This window comes from Lynx rufus, unplaced genomic scaffold (assembly GCF_022079265.1).
Source record: "Lynx rufus isolate CCGP_SWC_20201006 ecotype Redwood Valley unplaced genomic scaffold, mLynRuf1.p SCAF_10, whole genome shotgun sequence".
NCBI classification, from domain to species: domain Eukaryota; kingdom Metazoa; phylum Chordata; class Mammalia; order Carnivora; family Felidae; genus Lynx; species Lynx rufus.
The window spans coordinates 1,248,242-1,271,583 of NW_025814824.1; the positions used below are offsets into that span (position 1 = coordinate 1,248,242).

The 23,342-nt window shown below is 51.0% G+C and overlaps 1 protein-coding gene across 3 annotated transcripts in view; it reads left to right on the forward strand.

The window, feature by feature from the left end:
- Positions 1 to 23,342, forward strand: part of FAM120A (family with sequence similarity 120A) — a 96,223-nt gene that overhangs the window by 21,853 nt on the left and 51,028 nt on the right. For all 3 annotated transcript variants that reach the window (XR_006965920.1, XM_047100632.1, XM_047100638.1), the window contains exons 4-5: positions 14,680 to 14,808; positions 15,340 to 15,436. Coding sequence is in view for 2 of the 3 variants with exons in the window: in XM_047100632.1 (XP_046956588.1) it covers positions 14,680 to 14,808; positions 15,340 to 15,436 (226 nt within the window). In the remaining variant the exon portion in view is untranslated. The remainder of the gene's footprint in view (positions 1 to 14,679; positions 14,809 to 15,339; positions 15,437 to 23,342) is intronic.

Sequence of the window (23,342 nt, forward strand, 5' to 3'; positions counted from 1 at the left end):
GTCCTTAAAAATTCTCTTAGAGGAATTCACACTGTGTTCCTAGGGAGGTGGAGATCTTTTAGCTATAGGTTTTTAATACTGTTTTACAAACATTAATATTTTCAGCAGGTGATACAGTTGGCTGTTACTTGGATCATATCTTAGCACATTTTGATAAATTTCATAACTTTCTATAATATTCTAAAATTGTAAAAGTCCAATTAAGGCTTTAATGTTTTTTGAGTGATGGAAGAGACCCAACCAAGTTCATCAGAGAGGTGTTCCCTTTGTACTGGTTTTGAATGCTTCGTCTTTTTTATCTCTCTCGCCTTCCTGTTGCGACCATGATGAGCGTGGGAAAGCTGTGCTTCCCGCTTCTCTAACGTGGGAAGTTGGAGTCTAACGTGGACTCAGAGTCCCCTTTCCTGGTGGATCGGCACCGTGACCACAGCTGCCATCTGTCAGGTGCCGATGGGAGGTCTGCTGGGCAGCCTGGGCCTCGGCTCCTGCAGTGAAGGGGGCTACTTGCCATGCTTCCCGGAGGCACAGCTCCCTTGAAATTCTGCCTCCTGTCAGAATTACCTTCCCTTCACAAACTGTCTCCATCCGTGTTTAGGTTCAAATTGCTTTTTGTGATTTAACTTGGAGTGAACTTTGGAGAAACCTGATCATTCAAGGGAAACTCCTTATTGCCTCTTTGCTCCGACTCCTCGCCGCCTGGACCCCGCTCTTCGTTGTGCTAATAGTTCTTGGGCCCTGGGTTTTCACCTTCTGTCTGAAAGTCCGTTTTTCTCCTCTTGTTAGAAATTACTTGTTTTCCTTGCTTCTTCTGTGCTTGAAGGAGAGTAGCTTTCTCCTGCTGTTGGCCGCAGTGCTCTTCCCGTGTCCTCATGGATGAAGTGCTGCGGTCTGTGGTCCGAGTGGCCCCACTGCTGATGTATGGCCTGCAGGCAGGTGCACTTGCGTTAGGTGTTGTGCTCCTCAGGTTTGCCGAACAGGAGCTTTTGTAAGTGGAGATGAAGGGAAGCCTGGCTTAATACAAGGTTCGTGCAGTTGTGGATAGCGGCGGAGAGGCTCCCGGGACCCCAGACCATGTGTGTGAGTCTTGGCCGAGCTGGCCTTGGTCACGTGTCAGAGGTTAGACGGCAGCACTGTTTGTGGGATTATTGGGGAACCAGCTCAGTCTGCTGGCAGGTCACTAACATCATTAGAGTGTGTCTTTCCTAATTTTGTGTTAAGAAAAATGTTAAGTATGTAAAAAATTGAGATGGGCAACGTCCATCCATGTATCTAATTGGTTCTACAGTTAACATTTGGCCAAGAAGTAGATTTACATCTGTCTTTGCTTTTTAACTCCACTATTTGGAAGTTGCAGATACCCTGCCACTTCACCTGTGAAAACTTCAGTTTATATCATAATTACCTAAAATTAAGGCTAACGTGTCTTAAAGTTTATTTATTTATTTTGAAAGAAAGTGAGAAAGTGTGAGTTGGGGAGAGACAGAGAGAGAGGGAGAGAGCGAGAATCCCCAGCAGGCTTTGTGTTGTCAGTAGTGCAGAGCCCAATGTGGGGCTCGAGCACCTGAACTGTGAGATCCTGACCTGGTCCGAAACCAAGTCACTCGCTTATCTGAGCCACCCAGATGCCCCGAGGCCAATCTCTTTCTTACTTCTGTTACTATTATCATGTCAACTGCATGAACAGGAATTCCCTAATCACTTAGGATTAAGTTCATACTCAAATTTTTCCACTGTTCCTGTAAGGCATTTATGGCGTTGTTTGTTGTTTTCGTTTAGTCAGGATCCAGTCAGGTTTTATGCATTATCATCATGTGTATTTTGAATATCAGCTGGGGGTTTTGTGGCGTGATGGAGAAGCAAGCCGCAGTTAAGTTTTCAAGGACTTGATAAGTTGTAGGCATTTTAAAGTCACATTCTAAAATGCAAGCACATCTGCTTTGAGTTCACATATCGCAGAGCTTTTTTGTGTTCGTCCTTTACACACACCATCTGTGTGCTGCGATGTCATTTAGGCCCCGCGACACATGTTGGGAAGTGGGATGCGATGGTCTCCTTCCTCATGAACATCGCTGCTGGATCCCGCTGTCCGTATCCTGTATGCTTACTCCCACTGGTGAAAGTAACCAGGTGACTTGAGAATTTGGTTAGTTGTTGTGTGGAACCCTTTCTCATGATTTTTAGCAGTCTGTGGTATACACAGCTCTCACAGGCATCTGATTCGTGTCGCCAGGTGCACTTGTTGCCCTTCCTTGTCCTGCTCTGTAGCATTTCGCCAAGGTCATCCCCACCAGATTGTTCTTCACAGAGGGTGGGCATTACATGAACCCGCTGCCTAGTGAGCCCGGAGCACCCCTTGCCGTGGAGCACCACAGTCTTCCCCTTCCCCCTGCGACCTCCCTGTCCACAGCTCCGGTTGTTAGGCGAGCACGCCCGGGGTGGGCCTGTGGGTGCAGCATAAGCGCAGACGACCCGGTTGCAGGGTGATCGCTGCAGACAGCGGGCTGGGAGGGGAGCAGAGCTCTGTGTGCCGTGTTGATGATCAGGGTTGTGTTCCCCGCAGTGAGAGGGCAGTGGTGGACATACTCAGAACCTGGAATCTCCCGAGGGCAGTAGAAAAGCGGAGGTGAAGCAGCTAGGCAGGATCCTTTTCATTTCTTTCGTTTCCATAGAAGAGGTGCTGGGAAGGTGGCGTCATGTTTCTCAGGTTTGATTTGTCAGTAAAGAATATTTCATTTGTGTTCAGGACAGCAGGAGGCCATGTTATATGATGGAAAATTCCAGAACCAGGGGTGGGGCCTTTGGAGCCCGGGTTAGTCAGCCCTGGCGGGAGTACCCCCTGGCCATAAGCATGTGCTGAGTGGGCTTTCTTTAATGTGCTTTTTGAGTTGTTACTGCTGTATGATTTTGAGTCCTAGTAAGTGGTGGAAGTTTTATTTTGAGTAACCACTTAGTTGTTTTAATTTTAAAGATGTTTTTAGGTCGGACCATTATTTTAATGGTTTTCGTGTTCCTGAGCTTCATGTTAATTTTCACGCATTTGGTGTTTTTATCCCTGTCAGTTGTTCTGACCCACAGGTGTCTCCTGCCACAGAGCCCCTTGTCCACCTGTTTGGTTGAGCCCCTTTGCAAGTGTGTGCTGGCCCTTCCTGTCCCCAGACCCCCCTCACGTGTTGGTCTCCCCCGTGGTGGACGGGCCTCTGTTCTGTGTTCGGCACCACACCCCAATTGTGGTCAGTGGGTAGTGCTGGTGTCCCCTACGCCCCCCTTCCTGCGTGGTGCTTGGAACACCCCCATAGCTCCCTGGCTTGCTTCCGCCTCTTGTGGAACTCTGTCCATGTTAGCCTGTGCGTGCCCTCCTTTCTGATTCGAATACCCTGCCTTCCTTCAACCAACGTTACCTCTCTCTGAGGCTTCTGGACACCAGGATGACCTGTCAGGTCACATCAGGAACATTTTATCTTAAATTTTATCTATAGACTTTAACCCAGAGTTCTTTGCTCTGAACATGTGTGCACACGTCTGTTTGGACCCGATTCCCCTTTCTCTCAGGTGTGTGCCTGGGGGCCGGAATTGCTGGTTACGTGAAAGCTCTGTGCTCAGCTTCTCGAGACGCGACCAGGATGCTTTCTGTTAGTGGCTACACCGTTCACTCCCCTCCCAGCGGCCTGTGAGGTTTCTGATTTCCCCGCATCCTCACCAACGCTCGTTATTGGCTCTTTTATTTTTAGCTGTCCCAGTGGGTGTGATGTGGTTTTGATTTGCATTTCTCTGATGAGTAATGATGTTGGACATCTTTTCCTGTGCTCCCTGACCATTTGGTTATCTTCTTTGGATAAATGTCTATTCAAGTCCTTAGTCCATTTTTCAATTGGGTTGTCTTTTATTATTGAGTTGTAAGAGGGGTCTGTGTGTGTGTGTGCGCCTTTTTTTTTTTCTTTTGTATTCTGGGTACACAGGTGTCACCGGACACATGATTTGCAAATACTTTCTCCCATCCTGTGGGTTGTGCTTTTAAAAACTTTCTTGATGTGGCTCTTTGATAATTCTTTTGAGATTCAGTTCATCTCAATACCACCTTTCACTGCTCCTAGTGACTCCACTCAGTCACTCTCTGTCATTTAGGGGAGCCTTGGGGGACCTTGCCAGTCTTCCTCTTTACCTTGCAGAGCCCTTACGAGCTCAGTGCACAAGGGCAGCCAGACAACTTGGCCGCACATCCCCTGCCTCCTGGGCCCAGAGTGCTGCCCTGGGTCTCCTCCCAGAAGAGCTCCGTCTTCCCTCCTAGACTTCACTACCCCTCCCTCTGTTACCACCACCTGCTGCTGGTAGTGTTCTCACGCGCTGACACTCGCTGTTGGGCCTCCGGGGGCCCGCCACTCACCTGCCGGTGTCTCCCTTCCCCCGGGAGCCCGAACCTCCCGGTGGGCCCTCGCCAGCTGGGTGGGCAGCTCCACCTGCCTCGGGCTCCATGTCCACCTCCTCCCTCGATGGGAGTCGTGGGCGGCGCCGTCCCTGGCTGAGACCACACCTGACCTGACGGTGAAAACGTACAGTCGCGGCTGAGGAAGGACCTAAACAAACGGAGATAAGCACTGTGCTCATGGATTCAAAGACTTACTTAGATTTTACTACTTCCCTATCAGAATCCTAGCAAGCTTGTTTCTTTGTAGAAATTGAAAACTGAGCTTAAAATTCATGTGGAACTGCAGAGGACCTAGAATAAACCACAAGAGTGTTGAGAAGGGACAACAGAGTTGGAGGGCTTCACATCTCCCTGTGAGGCTGTGCTAACCCAGGAGGTGTGGTCCTGACACGGGCCGGTCACTGGGTCAGCAGAGCGCAGTAGAGCCCAGTGGAGGCCTGGACACATGGTCGGAAGGGGGAAGGGCTGGTGTTTTCAGTAACTGGACATCCCTGTGCAAAAGTGAAAAGAGTATAAAAATCAACTCCAGAGTAAAAATCAACACTAGAGGAAACGTAAGAGGAGATCTTTGTGACCTGGACTGAGGCAAGGATTTCTTAGTGAAGTGCATAAAAAGCAAGTGGCTGAGGGAAAGGAACAGAGTGTGTCTCTGGTAAGGAACCCGTGGCCAGAATTTGTAAAGGACAGCACAGTAAGAAGATACAACCCAGCCAGAAAAGATGGGGGGACGTTTGAACAGGCATTTTCTGGAATGTTCAGTAGGTGCACAGAGGCCCTCCGCGTCATTAGGGAATGGCGGTGGGACCGCCACCGTGGCCACTGCTCTGACAGGTGATTGCTGGGAGCACAGCCAAGTGGCCACCTGGATGTGGCCGGGCAGCTTCTTACAACGTTGAGCACGCACCTGCCATGTGACCCACGGGACCTCAGACCGACCCCACGGTCAGCTGGTGAATGGTGGGTGGAAGAGTCACACAGGGAGGCCTGGGAGTGGGGAAGGAGCAGACTTTTCTTCACTGAAATGGCAGATGCCAGACACGAAGGAGCTCTCTGAGACTCCTGTGTGAGCCCAGAAAGAGTGGCGCTCGGAGAGGAAGCAGAGGGCGGTTGCTGTCTGGGGCTGGCTGTGAGGGCACGGGGGCCATGGGGCTGTGGAAGGGCTCTTTCCAACTGTGTGGCGGCGGCACTGAGGTCTGCCTTCCTCAGGACACAGTGACCTGTCTGCCTGAGGCTGATGGGTTTTATTGCACATAAAATACCTCTATAAAACGGATTTGAAAATCACGGTTCCCGGTGTGAACTGGACTGCAGGTGTCCGCAGGTGACCCTCCCTCCTGAACGTGTCGTACACATGCATTGCTGTCTTCCAGGCTCTCCTGGTTTTACTGCCCCCACTTACAGGCCCTTCGCCCCATGCTGGGGCTGGCCCCGCTGCCCGTTCCCCCGGCCAGGCCCATGGCCATGGCCCTTTTCCGCTCGGTCCAAGGCTGGTCTGTGCTGTGTTCTCATCTGCGGCCCTGCACACCCGCCCCTTTGCTCTCGTGGACCTCGGTTTGTATTTGTGCTCCAGTCTTCCCCACCTCCTCCCAGCTCCCTGTTCCCCCACATGTCTCCTGAAGATGGTCTCTAGTAATGGGTCCAACAGCTTAACCCCGCGCTGAATTTGGGCCGCCACAGTTGGCCTTTGTTCAAGGCTGCTGAGGACACAGTTGACATCCATGAATTAATGAATGGTTTTCACCTCCCGGGGGCATGAAACACTCAACCCTCAGCCCCCCCTGCTCTCCTCACCCTGCAAACCCCTGCCTTGCTTCCTGGACCCCAGCCTGGTTCTGTGTGCCTCATGTGCCGTGTCCCCTCCCTGACTCCTGTTGTGTGTGGGTTCCCGAGGGTCCACCCGCACCGTGCTGTGGCCTCCTGCTTTCTGGCACATGTCGATGACTGTCCAGTGGACCCAGTGTCCAGCGAGACCCCTTCCCCGACTGCAACGTGTGTCTCACCCCCACCCACCAGGGCATCTCTGTGTGCACACCAGATGTGGCACTCCAGCTTGTCCGTGTGGGTTTATCCTGTTTCTTAGAGAGTGATACCAACTGGCCCTGTGATGTCCAGGGTAGAGTTTGGCGGGTGTCTCTGATTCTTGCCCCCTCCTGCATCTAGTCTGACTCTTCCTGACCCACCCTGCCCTTCCTGACCGCCTCTGGTGGCACTGCTCAGCTGTGTGTGGAGCCCTGGGCCCTTAGGCCCCACTTCCCCACATCTGACATAGTCTGACCTCATACCTCTCCTGTGCCTGGTCTTTCCGTGGCTCCCTTCGTCAGTAGCGTGGATTTGGGTTTCATGGGTCTGTTGAAGAAAAAGGATGGGGGGGGAGGGCTACTGTAGTGTTGCCTGTTCTTAATTAACCATTTCAGTAGGAATATCAGAAAGAAAAGAAGCTCACCACCTGCCATTGCTTCATAGAAAAGACATCTCAACCTTAGAAGAGGTGTCACTTAGAAGGTTGGAGACCAGGGTGTGGTCTGCCTCGGGGCCGTGGCCGCGCCACTCACTGGGTGCTTCCGCGAGTGCCTTGGTGGACCCCTCTGTCCTGTTGGGACATCCAGAGTGCACCACACGGCGGTGGCATGAGGGTGAAATGCAGTGATGCTTGTCTGCGGGGTTCTCTGAGGGACCTCCTGGAGCCTGGCCAGCAGGTGTCTCCTTGTGAGCCTCTGACGTCAGGGCGTTGAGACGCTGCTCCGTATGTACCGTCCTCACACTTTGCGGCTTTCCTAATGGTGATGGAGGGGTCAGGTTCTGCTTCAGCAGAGCCGTTAGTGAAACTGGTGCCTTCCTCTCACCTGTCTTCCAGCGTGCGGCCAGGAGGTCGTGTGGGAGCCGCAGTACCAAGCCCCAGAATCATGGTTTTGTGGTGTGTTTGTTCAGTTAGTGTGCGAGTCTGTGGGAATTGACATGGCTCTCAGAGCTCAAGCCAGATGCTGTGCAACGACCGGCCTGAGGGGGACCGAGTAGCCATGACAGTCACCCTGTCCTGGCAGGTGATGTAACAGTGATGTGCGTTCCAGTTTGCTTATGGCTTCATGTTGAGCAGTTAGCTGGATGAGAGGATAAAGAATTGAACATCCATGCACTTGCAGAAACATACATGATGGATGGATAGCATTTCTGCAAAGTTTGGACACAAGCTGAGAGAGATCTTCATGAAGGGTTTTTTTGTTCCTGTTTTTTTCACTTAGTCAAAATTTATTTTAGACTAACCAAAATGGTAGCACTGTACCTGTGTAAATACTTGATGTAAAACTTCTTGAAAATGTCGATGTTATTACCTAATCCCTAACAGCACGCTATAAGATTTTCAAAAGCAAAATAAAATACCAGTGAACCTTGACATAATTATGATGACATAATTATTAGCAGAATAAAAATACAACTGCAGCATTTTCCAAACAAAACAAAGACACGAATCTGTTGTAATTTGCATATTTTTACCTTTGCTTCACTTTCAAGTATTTGGATTTCTAACATTTATATTTTCTTTTTTTTTTTTTTTTTTTTTTTTTAAATTTTTTTTTTCAACGTTTATTTATTTTTGGGACAGAGAGATACAGAGCATGAACGGGGGAGGGGCAGAGAGAGAGGGAGACACAGAATTGGAAACAGGCTCCAGGCTCTGAGCCATCAGCCCAGAGCCCGACGCGGGGCTCGAACTCACGGACCGTGAGATCGTGACCTGGCTGAAGTCGGACGCTTAACCGACTGCGCCACCCAGGCGCCCCACATTTATATTTTCTAAGTATCTTTATAAAAAAATATTTTAAGTCACAAACTGTATTGTTTACCATAAACTAATATGCTAGGAAGTCAAACGTCCAGCTACATGCACCCGTCTCCCCATCTGGTGTCCACTTTAGACGACATTTTCAAATGTGCTTTATAAATATTTTCGCTGAAGTCAGCTGTGCAGCCCTTTGTGCAGGTGGGGACAGCGCTTGTTGCTGTGGGTGCTCCGCGAATGTCTTCTTGTTTCCACGAACATCTGAGATTTCAGATTCCCATCACTATAAACAAAGACTTCAGTGGCCCCGGATCATCTATTCTGTATGAAGGAAACAGGATAAAGATTACTTTAAAAAAGTTTTTTAATGTTAATTTTTGAGAGAGAGAGAGAGAGAGATGGTGTGAGCAGGGGAGGAGCAGAGAGAGAGGGAGACGCAGAATCCGAAGCGGGCTCCAGGCTTCGAGCTGTCAGCATAGAGCCTGATGCAGGGCTCGAACTCATGAACCGTGAGATCGTGACCTGAGCCGAAGTGGGACACTTAAGTGACTGTTAAGTGCCCCATGTAAAGATTATTTAACCAACAGGTGAAACTTCACTGTTGGCTCTGTTGCCCGGGCCTGGAATACCGCATATCCTGGGGTTCAACTGCATGTGTGCACGCATCTGTGATGCAGTGTAATTGGCTCTTGACTAGTTCCCAGGGTGTGTGCGGGGGTACATTTTCCTATTAAGAAGCTGGTGTACGTGAACCTGCTCAGCGAAATCGTATATCAGAATGCTGATGCTCGTTTCCTGAAGATGCGGCAAAGATGCACGTGCCGCACCGCTCACGGAGCAACGGGCGTGGGGCGGTGGGAACACATTGGGGCTCTTGTCAGCATGCTGGCGTGAGGTGCAAAGACAAGAGCCGAAGTGAAGAAAAATTCTCAGAATATTCGTTCTCTAAAAAGGAGAGAAAAGTTATCCAACACAAAAATATAATCTGGATTTGGGAACACCCATTTTCTTTGTTTTAAAAAGCAAACAAAAAACGTGAATGGGATTGAAACCTCCGAGGAGCAGGGCAGGATGTGTACAGAAATGGAGCATGGGCCAGTGCCTTGACCTCGTGAGAGAAACGACTGATTCTACAGCTAGCTTCCCCTTGTCTTTGTGGCTGTGACACCACGCGGGATGCCCCACGTCTACACAAGGTGGCCGAAGCCTTAGCCCACAGGACACTCACCTGCCGGTGTGCTCTCTGTCACCTCTGGAAGGGAGTTGCTGTTTCAGTGGAAACATTTCATTCCATCCTGTGAAAGTCAAGGCCCTGTCAAATGATCCTTTCTGGTGGCACATTTCAGAAAGTGTTAGAGGAGCCTTTAGCGTAATCGGCATCCATCTGGGAGAGAGTCTTGGATTTTAGTGGAATCCTTTGCGGCTGTGACATAATGGATTTAATTTAACATTTGAAATGTCATGTGGTAACTGCACTGTGTCATTTATTATTGTTATTTTTTGATGTTTTATTTATTTTGAGAGAGACCACAAGCGGGCTAGGGCTGACAGAGAGAGGGAGGGAGAGAATCCCAAGCAGGCTCCATTCAATCTCCTGAACTGTGGGGCTCGATCTCACCAACTGCAAAATCATGACCTGAGCCGAGGTCAGGAGTTGGATGCTTAACTGACTGAGCCACCCAGATGCCCCTGCTTTGTGCCTTGAAGTGAATTTGTGGAAAAATGTTTGATTTTTTGAAATGTAACCGAGATGACATGACAGACTTACATAAGTAGTGAGACACTAGAACATGGCGGCTTAAAGTTGATTCTGTAGTGGGACCCTCGTTATTTCCTTTTTTAGGGATGGGAAGAGATTGTTTTCTTGCGGTGCCAGATGCTAACTCAGGTTGTGGCCCTTGAATAATTAGTACCATAGGGAGGGGAATCGGGGCCCTAAAGAGTCGGAGCCCATTGCTGCCTGTGACGGCCGCTGCTTGCTGCACTGAGAGGCGTGTGGCGAGGGCTTCCGTGGACTTGGTTGTGTCCCTGCACAGTGGGTGTGTTCTGTGCTGACACCACTGGATTCAGAGCAGCCCCAGCAGGGGCACGGGCCTGTGGGCATGTGAGCGAGCTGCCTTCCTGAGCGCCTTCCACACCCTCCACCTGTCCTGACCCACGGGAGAGAGCAGCACAGTAGGAAACGGGCCCGTGGGGGAAAGATGAGGCTCCGTGTAGGCGGCCTCGGCTGAGGGAATTTGTGTGGAGGTGACTGCCAGCTCCCACCAAGCAGTGCCTGCTTATCACTGGTTGTCCTGTCTGGAAGCAGGGAGCCGCTCTGGGAGGTCTTTTCTAGCTCCAAATTTTTGTTCCTTTGCTTGCAAAGCAAGTAACTGACAATCACTGAAATTACTACAAAGTGCTGTAAAAAAGTGTATAATCATAAACGTTTGCTTTTTTAAAAAATATTTATTTATATTGAGAGCAAGAGAGTGGGGGAGGGGCAGAGAGCAAGGGAGACAGAGAATCCCAAGCAGGCTCTGCACAGAGCCCAGCATGGGGCTCTAACTCACAAACTCTGAGATCATGACCTGAAACCAAAATCAAGAGTTGGATGCTTAACCGACAGTCACCCGATTGCGCCAATGTTTGCTTTTTATTTATTTTAAAATTATTATTACTTTTAATTTTCTTAATTTTTTTTTTTTTGAGAGAGAGAGAGAGAGAGAGAGAGAGAGAGTGTATGAGCAGGGGAGGGGCAGAGAGAAAGGGAGAGAGAAAGAATCCCAAGCAGGTTCCATGCTGTTAGCACAGAGCCCAGCGTGGGGCTTGAATCCACAAATCATGAGATCATGACCCGAGCTGAAACCAAGAATGATATGCTTAACCAACTGAGCCACCTAGGGGCCCCTGCTTTTTAATTAAACAGAATTTGCTTTCTATCCTTGGGCACAGAAAGTACATGTTTCCAATTTTAATTTAGGTATACTATTGCATTTTATTTAACTTTTGTCTTTTTTCCTAATGTTAAGCTTTGGGCTAAAGTTAAAGTACAACTGCTGAAAGAAAAGAAAAAAGGAGGGGCGGCTGGGTGGCTCAGTCAGTTAAGCATCCAACTTCGGCTCAGGTCGTGATCTCACGGTCTGCTGACAGCTTGGCGCCTGGAGCCTCCTTCGGATTCTATCTCCCACTCTCTCTGCCCCTCCCCCACTTGTGTGCGTGCGTTCTCTCTCTCTCTCTCTCTCTCTCTCTCTCTCTCTGTCTTTCAAAAATAAATAAACATTAAAAGAAAAAAAAAAAAGGAGAAGTGGGACTTGCAGTAAAATATTTTGAAGCCCAGGGGCGCCTGGGTGGCTCAGTTAAGCATCCGACTTCAGCTCAGGTCATGATCTCGCCATCTGGGAGTTTGAGCCCTATGTCAGGCTCTGTGCTGACAGCTCAGAGCCTGGAGCCTGCCTCCAGTTCTGTGTCTCCCTCTCTCTCTCTGCCCTTCCCCCGCTCACTCTCTCTCAAAAATGAATAAACATTAAAACAAACTTTTTAAAAATATTTTGAAGCTTGTCGCCAAGGAGCAAACATTTCATTTGTGTGGTTTGAGTGTTAATTTTGATTTAAGATTGACAGTGACATCTTGCTCTAACTCTCCTGTAGTTGCTGCACTGATGGGGGAGCCGCATGCTCTTCTAGAGCATCTTTGGGAAGATTTAGCCATGTAAGATGATGATGCTTTTTGAGGGTCAGCAAGTCCTGATGCATTTTTTTTTACCAGCTGAGCGTCTGCAGAGATCCCTTTGTGCATGTGGCATGTATAGATCTAGAGAGCCAGGAGCCATATTTGGGGTGGCCAGGATCTTCAGGGACTTTTTTCTTTCTCCATTGGGAGAAAGTGCTTTCTCTTAGCACTCAGTTTGCCAGCCTGTGGGAACATGTGATTTCTCCCATATGTGTCACGGCAAGGTTTTTTCACTTCATTTTCTTCTTCTTCTTTTTTAATGTTTTTTTGAGAGAGAGAGAGAGAGAGAGAGAGAGAGAGAGCGAGCGCGCGCGACCATGCACCAGAGCCAGGGAAGGGCGGAGAGAGGGAAAGAGAGCATTCCAAGCAGGCTCCATGCTGTCAGCTCAGAGCCCGACGTGGGGATTGAACCCACAAACCATGAGACCATGATCTGAGCTGAAACCAAGAATTGGGCACTCAACTGACTGAGCCACCCAGGTGCCCCAACGCAATGGCAAGGTTTTTAAGGAAAGTACAAATTAAACATTGTCAAGAGTGTTAGAAGTTTAATGAATGGGATGTTTGCAAATATATCCATATTTAAATGTACCAGGAACCTTGCTACTAAAAGGAATTCTGTGGTAAATCCTTTTGAGAATTCTATAATCTCTCATTCAATGTTTTGAGGTTATAACAGTTCCGTCTGAGTTTTAGAAATTATTTTGTGTGCTCTTTCTTCCCGAATTAAAGCTTCTCATGTGCACTGAGTCCCCCGTTGTGTGCCCTGTGCCGAGCGCACATCATGCCATCCCCTGGGCCTGGCCAGGGCTGCTGGAGTGAGGGCATCCGGGTTGTGGGGACTTCCCTGCCCCTCAGGCAGCCTTGGGGGCGGGCGCAGACCAGGGATGGTCCACAGGAGCAACAGTGACAGATGGTCCCCTTCACTGAGGCAGGGTAGACGGTGTGCACCGAGGAGAGTTGGCCTGTGTTGCCCAAGTGCTCCTCCCCCAAGTGGGGCTAGCCCTTTTCATATTTTGTCCACTTTTGTATCACATTCGTTCTGTTCTCACCGTGTCGTCATTGGTCTGTTCTGTATGTAACATCCTCACCCTACAGCCAGCTTGCCATTGTGGTCTGATCGTAGGGTCTCAGGGTGCTGGGTCGCACCTGCTCAGCCAGGCCCACGCCACACGGCTGTCCCTGTTTCCATGTGCGTTCACCGAGGGGAAGATGTTCCGTGAGGACAGCGTGGGGCTTCTGTTCTGACTCTTCTCTCCTGGGCTGCCACCAGCTGGCCCTGCTCCTGCCCCGCCAGGGGACCATACACCCCGCCAGTGGGAGAGCAGACGGGACTTGTGTTCCTCCCAGACTGGCTGGGATGTGCTGTTTCTGGGGTTTGTCCCCGTGGAGCATGTGCGAGCCAGTGGGCTTTCATTTTCATGGGGTGCTGGGTTTCTAGGACTGAGCATGTGATCTAGGTGCACAGATGTGTGCGTGGCTCTCTGCAGGCCTCCTGCTGGGATGTGCCTTCACGAGCACTAACGACCGGCACACTGGGGCCTGAGAACGTGACTCGGATGTGGCAACCAGTGCTTCCAGAAAACCTGTTGCTTGTGTAAAACGAGAGTGATTGTTGTGTGTGCATCTTGAAAATTTTCTTGATGACTTAAAAGTGTAAATGGTTTTCTGGTGGGTCTTCCATGTCATGTGCTCAGGCTCAGGTTTTCTGATTTTCTTCTTTTGTGTGTATGTGTGTTGTGTCTTAAAACAAGTCAGATTTGTTATCTTACGGTGCTGAAGGTCAGAGGTTCACAATCAGTCTCACTGGGCTCAATCAAGGTGTCAGCAGGCCACACTCCTTCTGGAAACTCTGGAAGGGTGTTTCCTGCCTCTTCGAGCATCTGGAGCCACCACACTCCATGGCTCATGGCCCTTCCTCACTTCTTACCTCTGAGGCCAGCTGCCCTGCTCCCCGTGCACCCTAGAGGACTGTGGTGACGCTGGGCTTACCTGGACAGTCCCACGCTGGTGGGCAGGAGTGGACAGCTCTGGAGGCACAGGGTCTTTAGGGGCCTTTGTGGTCTTTGTGGCTACATATAGGAAATCAAGGTTATTTCATGCTGTCGTTCGAGTTTTTTTTAATTGCCAGAAACATAATACCTGATTCATCTTTATTTCTCAGAGAAGGGCATTCATTACTGTAGTTATAGCTGAAATTGAATGTTTTTTTATAGTTTTTTAGTTTTCACGAAAGAGTCTAAAGTCTTTTTTTTTTTATTCTGTTTACTTTTTGTAGAATCTGCTATTCTCGGGTAATATAATATTCCGACACTTATTCCGTGTGTCTTTACCAGACATGGCCCTCAGCATTGGCAGTCAAGGACACCCTCCCGTTTCCCTCCCGTTCAGAGCCAACTTGCCTTTCTGTGGTGCTCGGCACCTGGGCTGTGATCACCCAGCACTGCCTCCTTTTGGCTGTGTAGGAAGAACGGAAGTGTCCGTAGCCCAGCCTCTCGCGGCACGTTCACTATGGTGGGGCACAGGGTTCTGGGCTCGGAGTTGACGGGAGCCTGGCTGCAGACATGTCGGAGGTAACGCATGGCTGCCAGGCTCCGTGTGGCCTTGCTGGGTGGAAGTGGCTGGCTTGTATTTAATAGTTCCCGCACCAGTCTTCGGGCCGAGACTCACAGCAGGGTAACGAGGGGCTGTGTAAGGAAGCGCTGCCTGCAGCTTCCGGGCCCTGCATGCGGGATTCGTGTGCTGACCCATGTGCTTGTTTCTCAGGTCCGGGCTCACCAGCTTGTCCTGCCGCCCTGTGATGTGGTAATCAAGGCTGTGGCCGACTACGTCCGCAACATCCAGGACCCCTCAGACTTGGATGCCGTAGCTAAAGATGTGTTCCAGCATTCTCAGGTACGGGCTTGGGAGGACGCCTGTGAGGTCTGCTGCTCCCAGATTCTTTACCATGATCAGGACCTTTCTCCTAAGAAGACAGACCTGTCACGTGGGCTGAGTAGAAGTGTGGACATGACTTGTCCATCCTTTCGGGCGATGGTCAGGGATTTCTTCCACCTTTTTCTGGAAAGGAATGTGAGTGGGTCAGGGTAAATAGAAGATGTGAGGTTGGTGTGAACTCCCTGCCTCTCTGGAAAGGTGAAACCACTGCCCCATTTGCGGGAGATGGGAAGGAAACCCTCTCCCGGCAGCGGGGGAAGCCCGGGACCCCGCGGGCTGCGTTGCAGACCCGGCTCTCCTGACTGCGTGCCAGGAGTCAGTCTGAGTAGCGTTTGATTCATTGATTTTCCAGGAAGATTTTAACGTTATTCTAATCTGTTAGTAACTTGAAAGCTGCAGGTTATGACACATGTGCTGAATTGTGAAAGTATGTTCGTGCACATGACCAGTGGCATGTGATTTACAAAGGTTTTCCTACGTTTATTTCAGTCTAGAACAGATGACAAAGTTATTCGATTTAAGAGAGCAATTGGATATTACTCAGCGACTAGTAAGCCTATGGCATTTCACCCACCACATTACTTAGGTAAGTAAATCAAAGCCTCTGTGAGGGTTGCTGACATGCAGTCATTGAAGAGATTTAAATGTTGGCCCAGTAGTCTTGGAGGTTTCTTCATGTGAAGTGAGGCATCCACAGTTACAGGGACGCATAGAGCCGAGCCCCCTGGAAAGACTCCGTAGGAGCCCCTGCAAGGATTGAGGAGCAGGAGAAATGGACCTGGGAGTAGGGGTGGGCTGGGGGGTGTCCAGGCGTGCTCTGCGGGGATGCCCTCTGGGCCACTTCAGCAAAGCGGATGGCTGTTTTCTGTTTTGTTGCCTAGGTTTTTTTGTTTTTTTGTGAAAGACAAATTTGACTCAGATTTGAAATCGGGCAATAAAAATAATTATAAGCCATTTGCCTGAGCCTGCTTGGGAGTAATGCTCTCATGGGAGGCTATGAAGCTGAGTGGACGTGCCGGACTCCTTCCTGAGTCCAATGGCCTTTCTCTGGGCCCAGAGCCATGGAGCTCTGAGAGATTGTGCTGTTTGCCTCCAGTTCCTGGGGTGGTTAGCAAGCTCGACTGTTTACTGGTTTCAAAAGATTAATCCCAGAGTCAGAATGTCCCAGGTAATTGTTCTTTATGTGGTACGTTTGTTGGCTTGCTTAGGCATACCGCTGCAGCAGTGTGCATGGGGGGCCCATAGGTCACAGGTGAGTGCTGGCTGCTGGTGGCAGTCTCTAGGGTGCCGAGTGGCTGAGGAGGGCGGGTGGCATTGGCTCTTCTGCTGGCCTGTCTGCTGTGACCCACGTAGGGCGGGGCTTGTCTTCCTGTGCCTGGGACATTGCAGTTTCTGAGTGTCACTGTCCAAGGCTATCAGCTACCAGCCATTGTGTCTCAGCACCTTGCTTTAACTCTCTGTGCACCGGCTCCTGCCCCTCCCCTAGCAGTGTCGGGTCGGGGGCAGCCAGGGCCCCACCGGCCACCTTTACCCTCCTGCTCCTGTAGGAAGGTATTTGACCGAGTGATTTAATCCAGGAAGAGCTGTTGAACCAGGACAGTGAGAGGACAGTGGTTTGGGGTCACTCTGCTGGACAGAGGGTGACATGGTGGGGCAAGGTCACATGGGGCCGTGGACACCGCTGGGACAGGTGACAGGCAGGGTCTGACGCCAGGGGCGAACATTCTGACCCCACGGCCTCTGGCCTCAGGCTTCCTGGTTACGGAGATGGCTGCCTGGATGCATGTTAACATGGAAAATATACATGACATGCTCTGTGACACTGTCCTTGTTCTCAGGGGGAGGGGGTCTAGAGAAGACAAGGAGCGGTCTGCAGCCACAGAGCTGAGGAGGAGCTCGCAGAAGGGTGTCCTTGCCCCTTGTGTGTCTGCCCTGACGCCTGGTCCTCGTGTGGCATGGTAGTCGAAATGGTCGCTGCGGTGCACCTGGGACTAGAACGTTGATTCAGGAGGGGGAGGCAGGATGGAGAAAAAGGTACTAGTTGGCGCTGGTCTGAGCTGCTAACAGGGTTGGCAGTGTGCAGAAAGACAGGATGGGCTTTAAATTAGCTTTTAAGTTTGTGCTGCTGAAAAACTTATAGTGTCATATGAAGTGCTTTCATGTTCTTAAGTCATCAGACAGCACGTGAGGTAAGCATTTTATGGATGAAGGTGACACTCCCGGAACTTAGTTTCACTTCCTCTCAGTGGGTTTTGGAGAGCGGTGGTGGACTGGTGACGAATTTGAGTGTTTGGGGTGGTATTTTCCAGCAGGTCAATGTGGGCAGTAACCAGCCGTATAAGCCTTCTCTGCAGCGTCTCCTGGTGCTTCTGACTGTGGCAGAGACCTCAGCCACGGGGCAGGGGTTTGGGGCAGCGGAGAGTGTGGGGTGGCAGGAGTGTGGCCTGAAGTGTGTGGTGACTCAGGACAGAAGTCAAGGGAAGACTGGGCAAGGAAGGTGCATTTCAAGTTGCATACACAATTTGGAGCCGGCAGAAACCGAGTCATGCGAAATTGCCTCTGTTGTTTTTTTTCCTGACAAATGTAAAGAAACAGTAATGTGAAGATAGTGCCTTTTGCCTGTTAAGTGCTGTTAGGTTCCCGCTATGGCACTGAGCAGGGAACGGAGAGCCTAGAAGGAGCAACTTGGAACTGGGGAGAGGCTTTCTCTGCAACTCAAGGTAGAACCCAACACATATTTTCCATAAAAATGTTTTTGTAAGCAGTAGACAGATCCGAAATGGTCTTTTTTGACCTTGGCCCGTTACATTATTGTCTAGGAAGACACATTCAGAATTTTCAACAACCACTGTTGGAAGGTAACTTTCTCATTCATTAGAACCTGTCTGTATTAATCATTTTAGAAACAGGAATATGTATAGCTTTATAGATCTTTTAAGCATCATGCTAGCCCTTGGAGGCTGTTGGGAGTGAAGATGGGGAGAGTTGGCTCTAACCAGAGCTTTCTGAACCTGGTTGGAATCGAGGTTCTACCCCAGAACTGCGATATCCGGGTCTTCACTGGGCCTCAGGAACCTGTGTCTTCCAAAGGAAAACCTCCCAAGTCTGGCCCAGGTCAGGTGGACCAGCGCTGGGCAGGGCTGCCGGGTTCAGGCATCTTCTTCTGAGCCCTGGTCCTCTGTAGCATCGAGGAAGCCTCTGCTCTCCACACAGGGGCCGAGGGTGTGGAGTTTAAGGGGGAGATGCACACTCACCTGCCCCGTTGCCCCACGGGGCTGGGAGGCCTGGTTTGCACAGTGTGTGGTCCTTTTCAGGGTGAAAGATGGATCCAGTCCATACTGTCACTGTAGAGTGGGCCCCTAGAAACTATTGTCACTGTAGAGTGGGCCCCTAGAAACTATCTGTTCTTAGGTGGGTTTTTAAAATCAGTTACAGGTGAAATTAGTATTTATTTTGTGGGAATTTATTTGTCAGAAACACGGTATTGGGACCGGGGACCTAGAGATGGTTATGTTTTGTGCTTTCCGCCCCAGCACACGGTGCCTGCCACGTCCACCAGAGTCCCCAGTCTGAATGTAGGCGCACGTAAGACATGTCAGAATGGAGTTGGCAGCAGCGTGTGTGGTTCCTGGATGAACCATACTCCTTAGACCCTGGCTGTGCTTCAGAATCATTGCTGGAATTTTTGAAAAAAAACGACAGAGCTGCTAGAGGCCCACCCACCTCAGGTCTGTGAATGGAGATGTTGTAGGCTCTAGCGATCCTGGTGTGTTTGTTCAGAGCTATGTGAGTGAAACCGAGGCGCAGTGAGTCTGAAGATACATGTGTGTTGTCTTCCTGGCCTCCCCCGTGAAACGTCGACGAGCTCCTGCTGCACATTCTTCAGAACCACCGAGGTCTGGAGCACCGACAGCACCACGTGCTGGTGAGGAGGCAGCGCGGCAGGAGCGCCTGGTCACAGCTGCCGGGAACGCAGACCGGCCACCGTGGACGACCACGTGATGGTTTCTTGGGAAACTGCTCATCCTCTTACCATAAGGTTCCAGCAGTCACGCTCTTTGGTATTTACCCAGAGGAATTAAAAGCTTATGTCCACACAAAGCTCTGCACACGATGTATACAGCAGCTGCACTCACAATGCCATGACTTGGAAGTAGCCAAGGTGTCCTTCAGCAGGTCAACGAGTAAATAAATGGTAGGCCCTCCAGGCAATGGAATGTTCTTCAGTGCAAAAGAAAACGGGTTATCAAGTCATAGAGAGACGTGGGTGAACCTCGATTGCATTCACGAAGTGAAAGAAGCTGATCTGAAAAGGATTCCACCTGTGTGACATTCTGGAAAAGGCAGAACTGTGGAGACAGTAAAAAGCCCATGGAGGGATGAACAGGGGGATGATAGGATTTTAGGGCAGTGAGACTATCATGTGTGACGTTGTAGGGGTGGATGCATGTCCGTGTACGTTTGTCCAGCCCATAGAATGAACACGTAGAGGGAACCCTAACGTAAAATGTGGGCTCTAGTCAATAAGCACGATGTGTCAAAATGTCATCTGCGATGACTGCTGTGTCACACTGACTAGCAAGGTGTATGGTGTGTTTCTTCCCTGAGTTTTCCTTACACTTAAAGCTGCTAAAAAAATAATGTCTTTTAATTGAGAAAAATCTCCTTGATGCATCTGGCCCATGCCAGCACTTGCCGGGTGCTGGGCAGCGTGGCCGCGCAGGCATGCGGTCCGGGCCCTTCCTTGCACATGAGTGAGATGCGGCTCCCATGGCCTGTGAGCAGGTGGTTCAGACTGAACTGATGCTGATGAAGTCAGGCCCTGTTCTGCTTGTGGAACTAGTGTTTGAGCTGAGGTTTGAAAGTAGAGTAGGAGTTGAGCATGGTGATAATGGGGAGGAAGTCTCTTCCCTCAGAGGAGATGGAGGAGATGCGTGTGCGCCGGCCCTGAGGTGGTGTGCAAGGAGCCCAGGTGGCGGTGGGGGGAGGGGACAGCAGGGGCAGGGGTGCAGTTGGGTCCCAGCATGTCCCAGTCTTTAGACTTACCGTAGGGGCCGTGAAAGAGGGAACGGGTTGTTACAAGTTGCTTTGTAACTGTCACACACCCGTGTGTGTGTGTGTGTGTGTGTGTGTGTGTGTGTGTGCAGTCAAAACCAACTTCAGGGGAATGTTCCTGACAGTCCCTCCCCATCTCTCCATCAGGTTCCCTGCCCACCAGCTCTCCTAATTTTGTGTCAGTGGTTCCCTTTGCTTTATCGTGTATACCCCGAGTGCTAAGTGGAGATGTGGAAGAAGGCAGGCTTCCCTGGGGGGCTCCGTGGATGGAGTGGCCCGGGTCAGGGAGCACAGGTGGAGCCAGGAGTAAGGTCGGCTCGTAGGAGATGGGAGCAGTGTGGCAGGAACTTGTGTGGTCGGAGGTGAGGAGGAGGCTCCCGGGGCTCCCCCAGGTGTGTGTGGCCCTCAGCAAGGTGCAGGGAATCGGAGGAGAAACCGGCTGCTACCACCCTGAGGGGCGTGGAAGAGGGTGGGGTAGGCGGCGGGAGCGGCCCACCCCCCAGGCCTAGTGAAGGGTAGGGCTCGGAATGGGAGCGGATCGAGCGGGCTTGCACTGTCAGAAGTGGGGGTCTCGTGGCACCTGGTGCACGCGTGGGGGCTGCGGCAGGGAAGTCGGGGATCTCAGAGGGCTTCGCAAGTCACCGGCCCCAGAGCCTACAGGCCAGGGGAGCCTGCCGGAGCAGGACTGTGCCGGCCTGTCAGAGGCGGTCTCCCGGGGCTGTGCCGGGACGGGAGCTGCCACCAGGAAGCCGAGACCTCTGGGTGCCCACGTCCTTGCTGGCCTCCTTCCACCAGACCGGCCGCAGGCTGTTGACGGCCGGTGATGGGTCTTCAGGAGAGCATACCTGCCTGCGGTCTCACCTGGGAGGAGGGGGACTTGCTGTTGGCGTCTGGGGGCTGGGGCTCGAGAAGGTGCGTGTGCAAATGTGAGGGAGACGAGGGCTGGTTGGTGACGTCATCAGACTGTCCCATCAAGTGGCGCTGGGCTTTCTGTGTTAACAGTCTCTTTGTAAATACAGCTCTACCTCCACACAACATACCTCCCAACACGTCGGGGCAGGGTCAGCAGATGTCACCCCAGAAACGGAGACACTGTGAGTAAAAGGATGTGGTCCCCACAGGACTTCAGCTGATAAGACAGGTCCATCTCTAGGAAAGCAGGGTCGCCCAGGCATGACCACACAGATGCAACGGTCACGCGACCTGCTAGGAGCAGAGAGTGATGGCATCTTCACCTGCGCCAGTGGAGCGAGTGCGAGTGAGGAGCCCACGCTGCCCCGTTCTGCCCTGTCCGATGCCACCTTGGCTGGCCTGCCACTGCGCTCACCCCTGGGCCTCGGGGCCGTGCGGGACGGCCCTACACGCTATACACGACCTGCCTGCTGCCAGTTGGCGGTGCGTGGCTCATGCCCATCGCCCCAATCACCATATGGAGGTCTGCCTTGGTCCCGCGGGGCAGGTGCTGCGCCGTCCTGGCTGCTGCCTGTGCGTGTCCCTTGGAGCACTTCCAGCGTTGTGCTATCGTAACGATCACTTTTTAGCATCCCCAGATGTTCCACACTGTACTGTTGCTCTACTTTACTAGTAAGTTTTTTAAATTTGGCATTTAAAAAAAATTTACGTGACAGTCATATAGTTCTTACTAAAGCCACCATTCCTGTGGTTTTTGCTTAAGCTTTTTTGTTACGGAAAGACTTTAAATGTGACAGTAATACAGAGGGCAGCGTCATGAGCAGCTGTGTGCCCACTGAACGGCTTTAACAGATGATAAGGTTTGTTTCACATCTTTCTTTAAAGAAATACATTATTAGGCTTTTCTGGAAGTCACATCTATCTACCTCAAGCAGGTTTTTATATTTTCCTGCCTCATACATATGGAGTAACAAATGGTGGTGTTAATCTGTAATTAAATGCCGTATTGTACGTGTCATTCTGCCCTTGCTATTTTTGGCGGTGTGTCCATGTTCATCTCTTTCTGTTTTTATCTTTTAAAAGCCGGTGTGCATGGTATTAACGTCAAGCCCCCAGGGGTCTGACAGCGTATTCTGCCGCAGAGAACCGTGGTGTCTCGTGTGGAACAGAAGGTCTGCTTACTCTTCCTCCCTTTCGAGTCTTGAGCATCGTCCTCAGACTCACAGTCTTTTCCCAGGACCTTTCATTCAGATTTTTGTGAGTTTATTTTAGTCCATGTGCTATGAAGTGATACAGGCCATCTGGTCTCATGTCTTTTTGAAAGGTCATTTTTTTAAAAAACCTGAAAACCAGTCATTTTTTAGGAACAGAAACCGCATCTGCCTTTAGCAGCCACTCGGCAAGGTGTCTTTAGGAGGTGGACCCGCTCTCCGTGGGGTCTCCTGGTGGCTTCTCAGGGCGCGGTGACAGGAGGGCACGGCCTGTCCAGTCCGCAGTGGACAGAGACTGGCTTGTTCTGTCGGGCTCACACAGCCACGTGGATGGTGTGCCTTCCTGCCCCCGTCTCCATCGGCCCACATGCACGGCGTTCTTTGCTGCGGGGCGCTGCCATTCCCGCTCAGAGGGAGAGGGCCAGGGGCTAGACAGATTTGGATATGACTCAGGACACGTCCATCACTCGTGAGACCCCTGCTCTTGAAGACTCGGGCACCGCGTGAGCTTTGGCAGTGCTGCACCCTGTGAGGTCCACGTGTGCTGCCCAGACTCGGCAGCGGTGGAGGTGCTGGGTGAGCACCCCGCTGGCTCCTGGCCCTGGGAGCTCTGTGCCCACAGTGCCGTGGTCAGGGAGGCAGCCCTCATCCTGGGGAACCGCTCGCGTTCCTGGAGTTTGGGGCTCCTGCTGGCCCGAGTGGCTTCCCCGGGGTCCCTGGTTCTTTCGGGTGCCCGCTTGCTTTCATTAGCAGAGCTGTGTGGAGCCTGCTTCTCTCCGGGTGACAGCCTCTGGCTCCTCTCGGGAAGGCCTTGCCTGGTGTCAGCTGCCCCAGCCGCCCTGGGCTCTGGGAGCTGGTGCTTCTGGAAACTGACAGCGTTCAGCCCCTCCCGCCTCTGCCTTCATGCCGGTCTTTGGCCCGTGGGGCCTGCCTTCCAGAGGTTACTCATCTGGAAGAGGATGGAAATAAGTTGCACAAAATTCTCCTTCATGTGGCTTTATGTCTTAACTTCTGTAGAATATCACTATTGAGTAAATACATCCCTTTGAATACAGTTAATGGCGTTGGGAAATTTGACCTTTTTTGTAGGTCTTGAAACCTAGTATTGGTGGTAGGGAACATATTGACTTACTCTTTGAATCTGAATTTTCAAATCTGTGTTTTTTATGCCACACCTGAAAATCATGCATCGCGCTCATCGGCATTAGAGAATTTAAAAATTCGTTACTTTGTCACTCTTGTTGGTTTTGGCTAGCGTGGCTTCTCTGTGGTAACGTGCCTGGTGGTCAAGTCCGTGCTGGCTGGTTCCCGGCA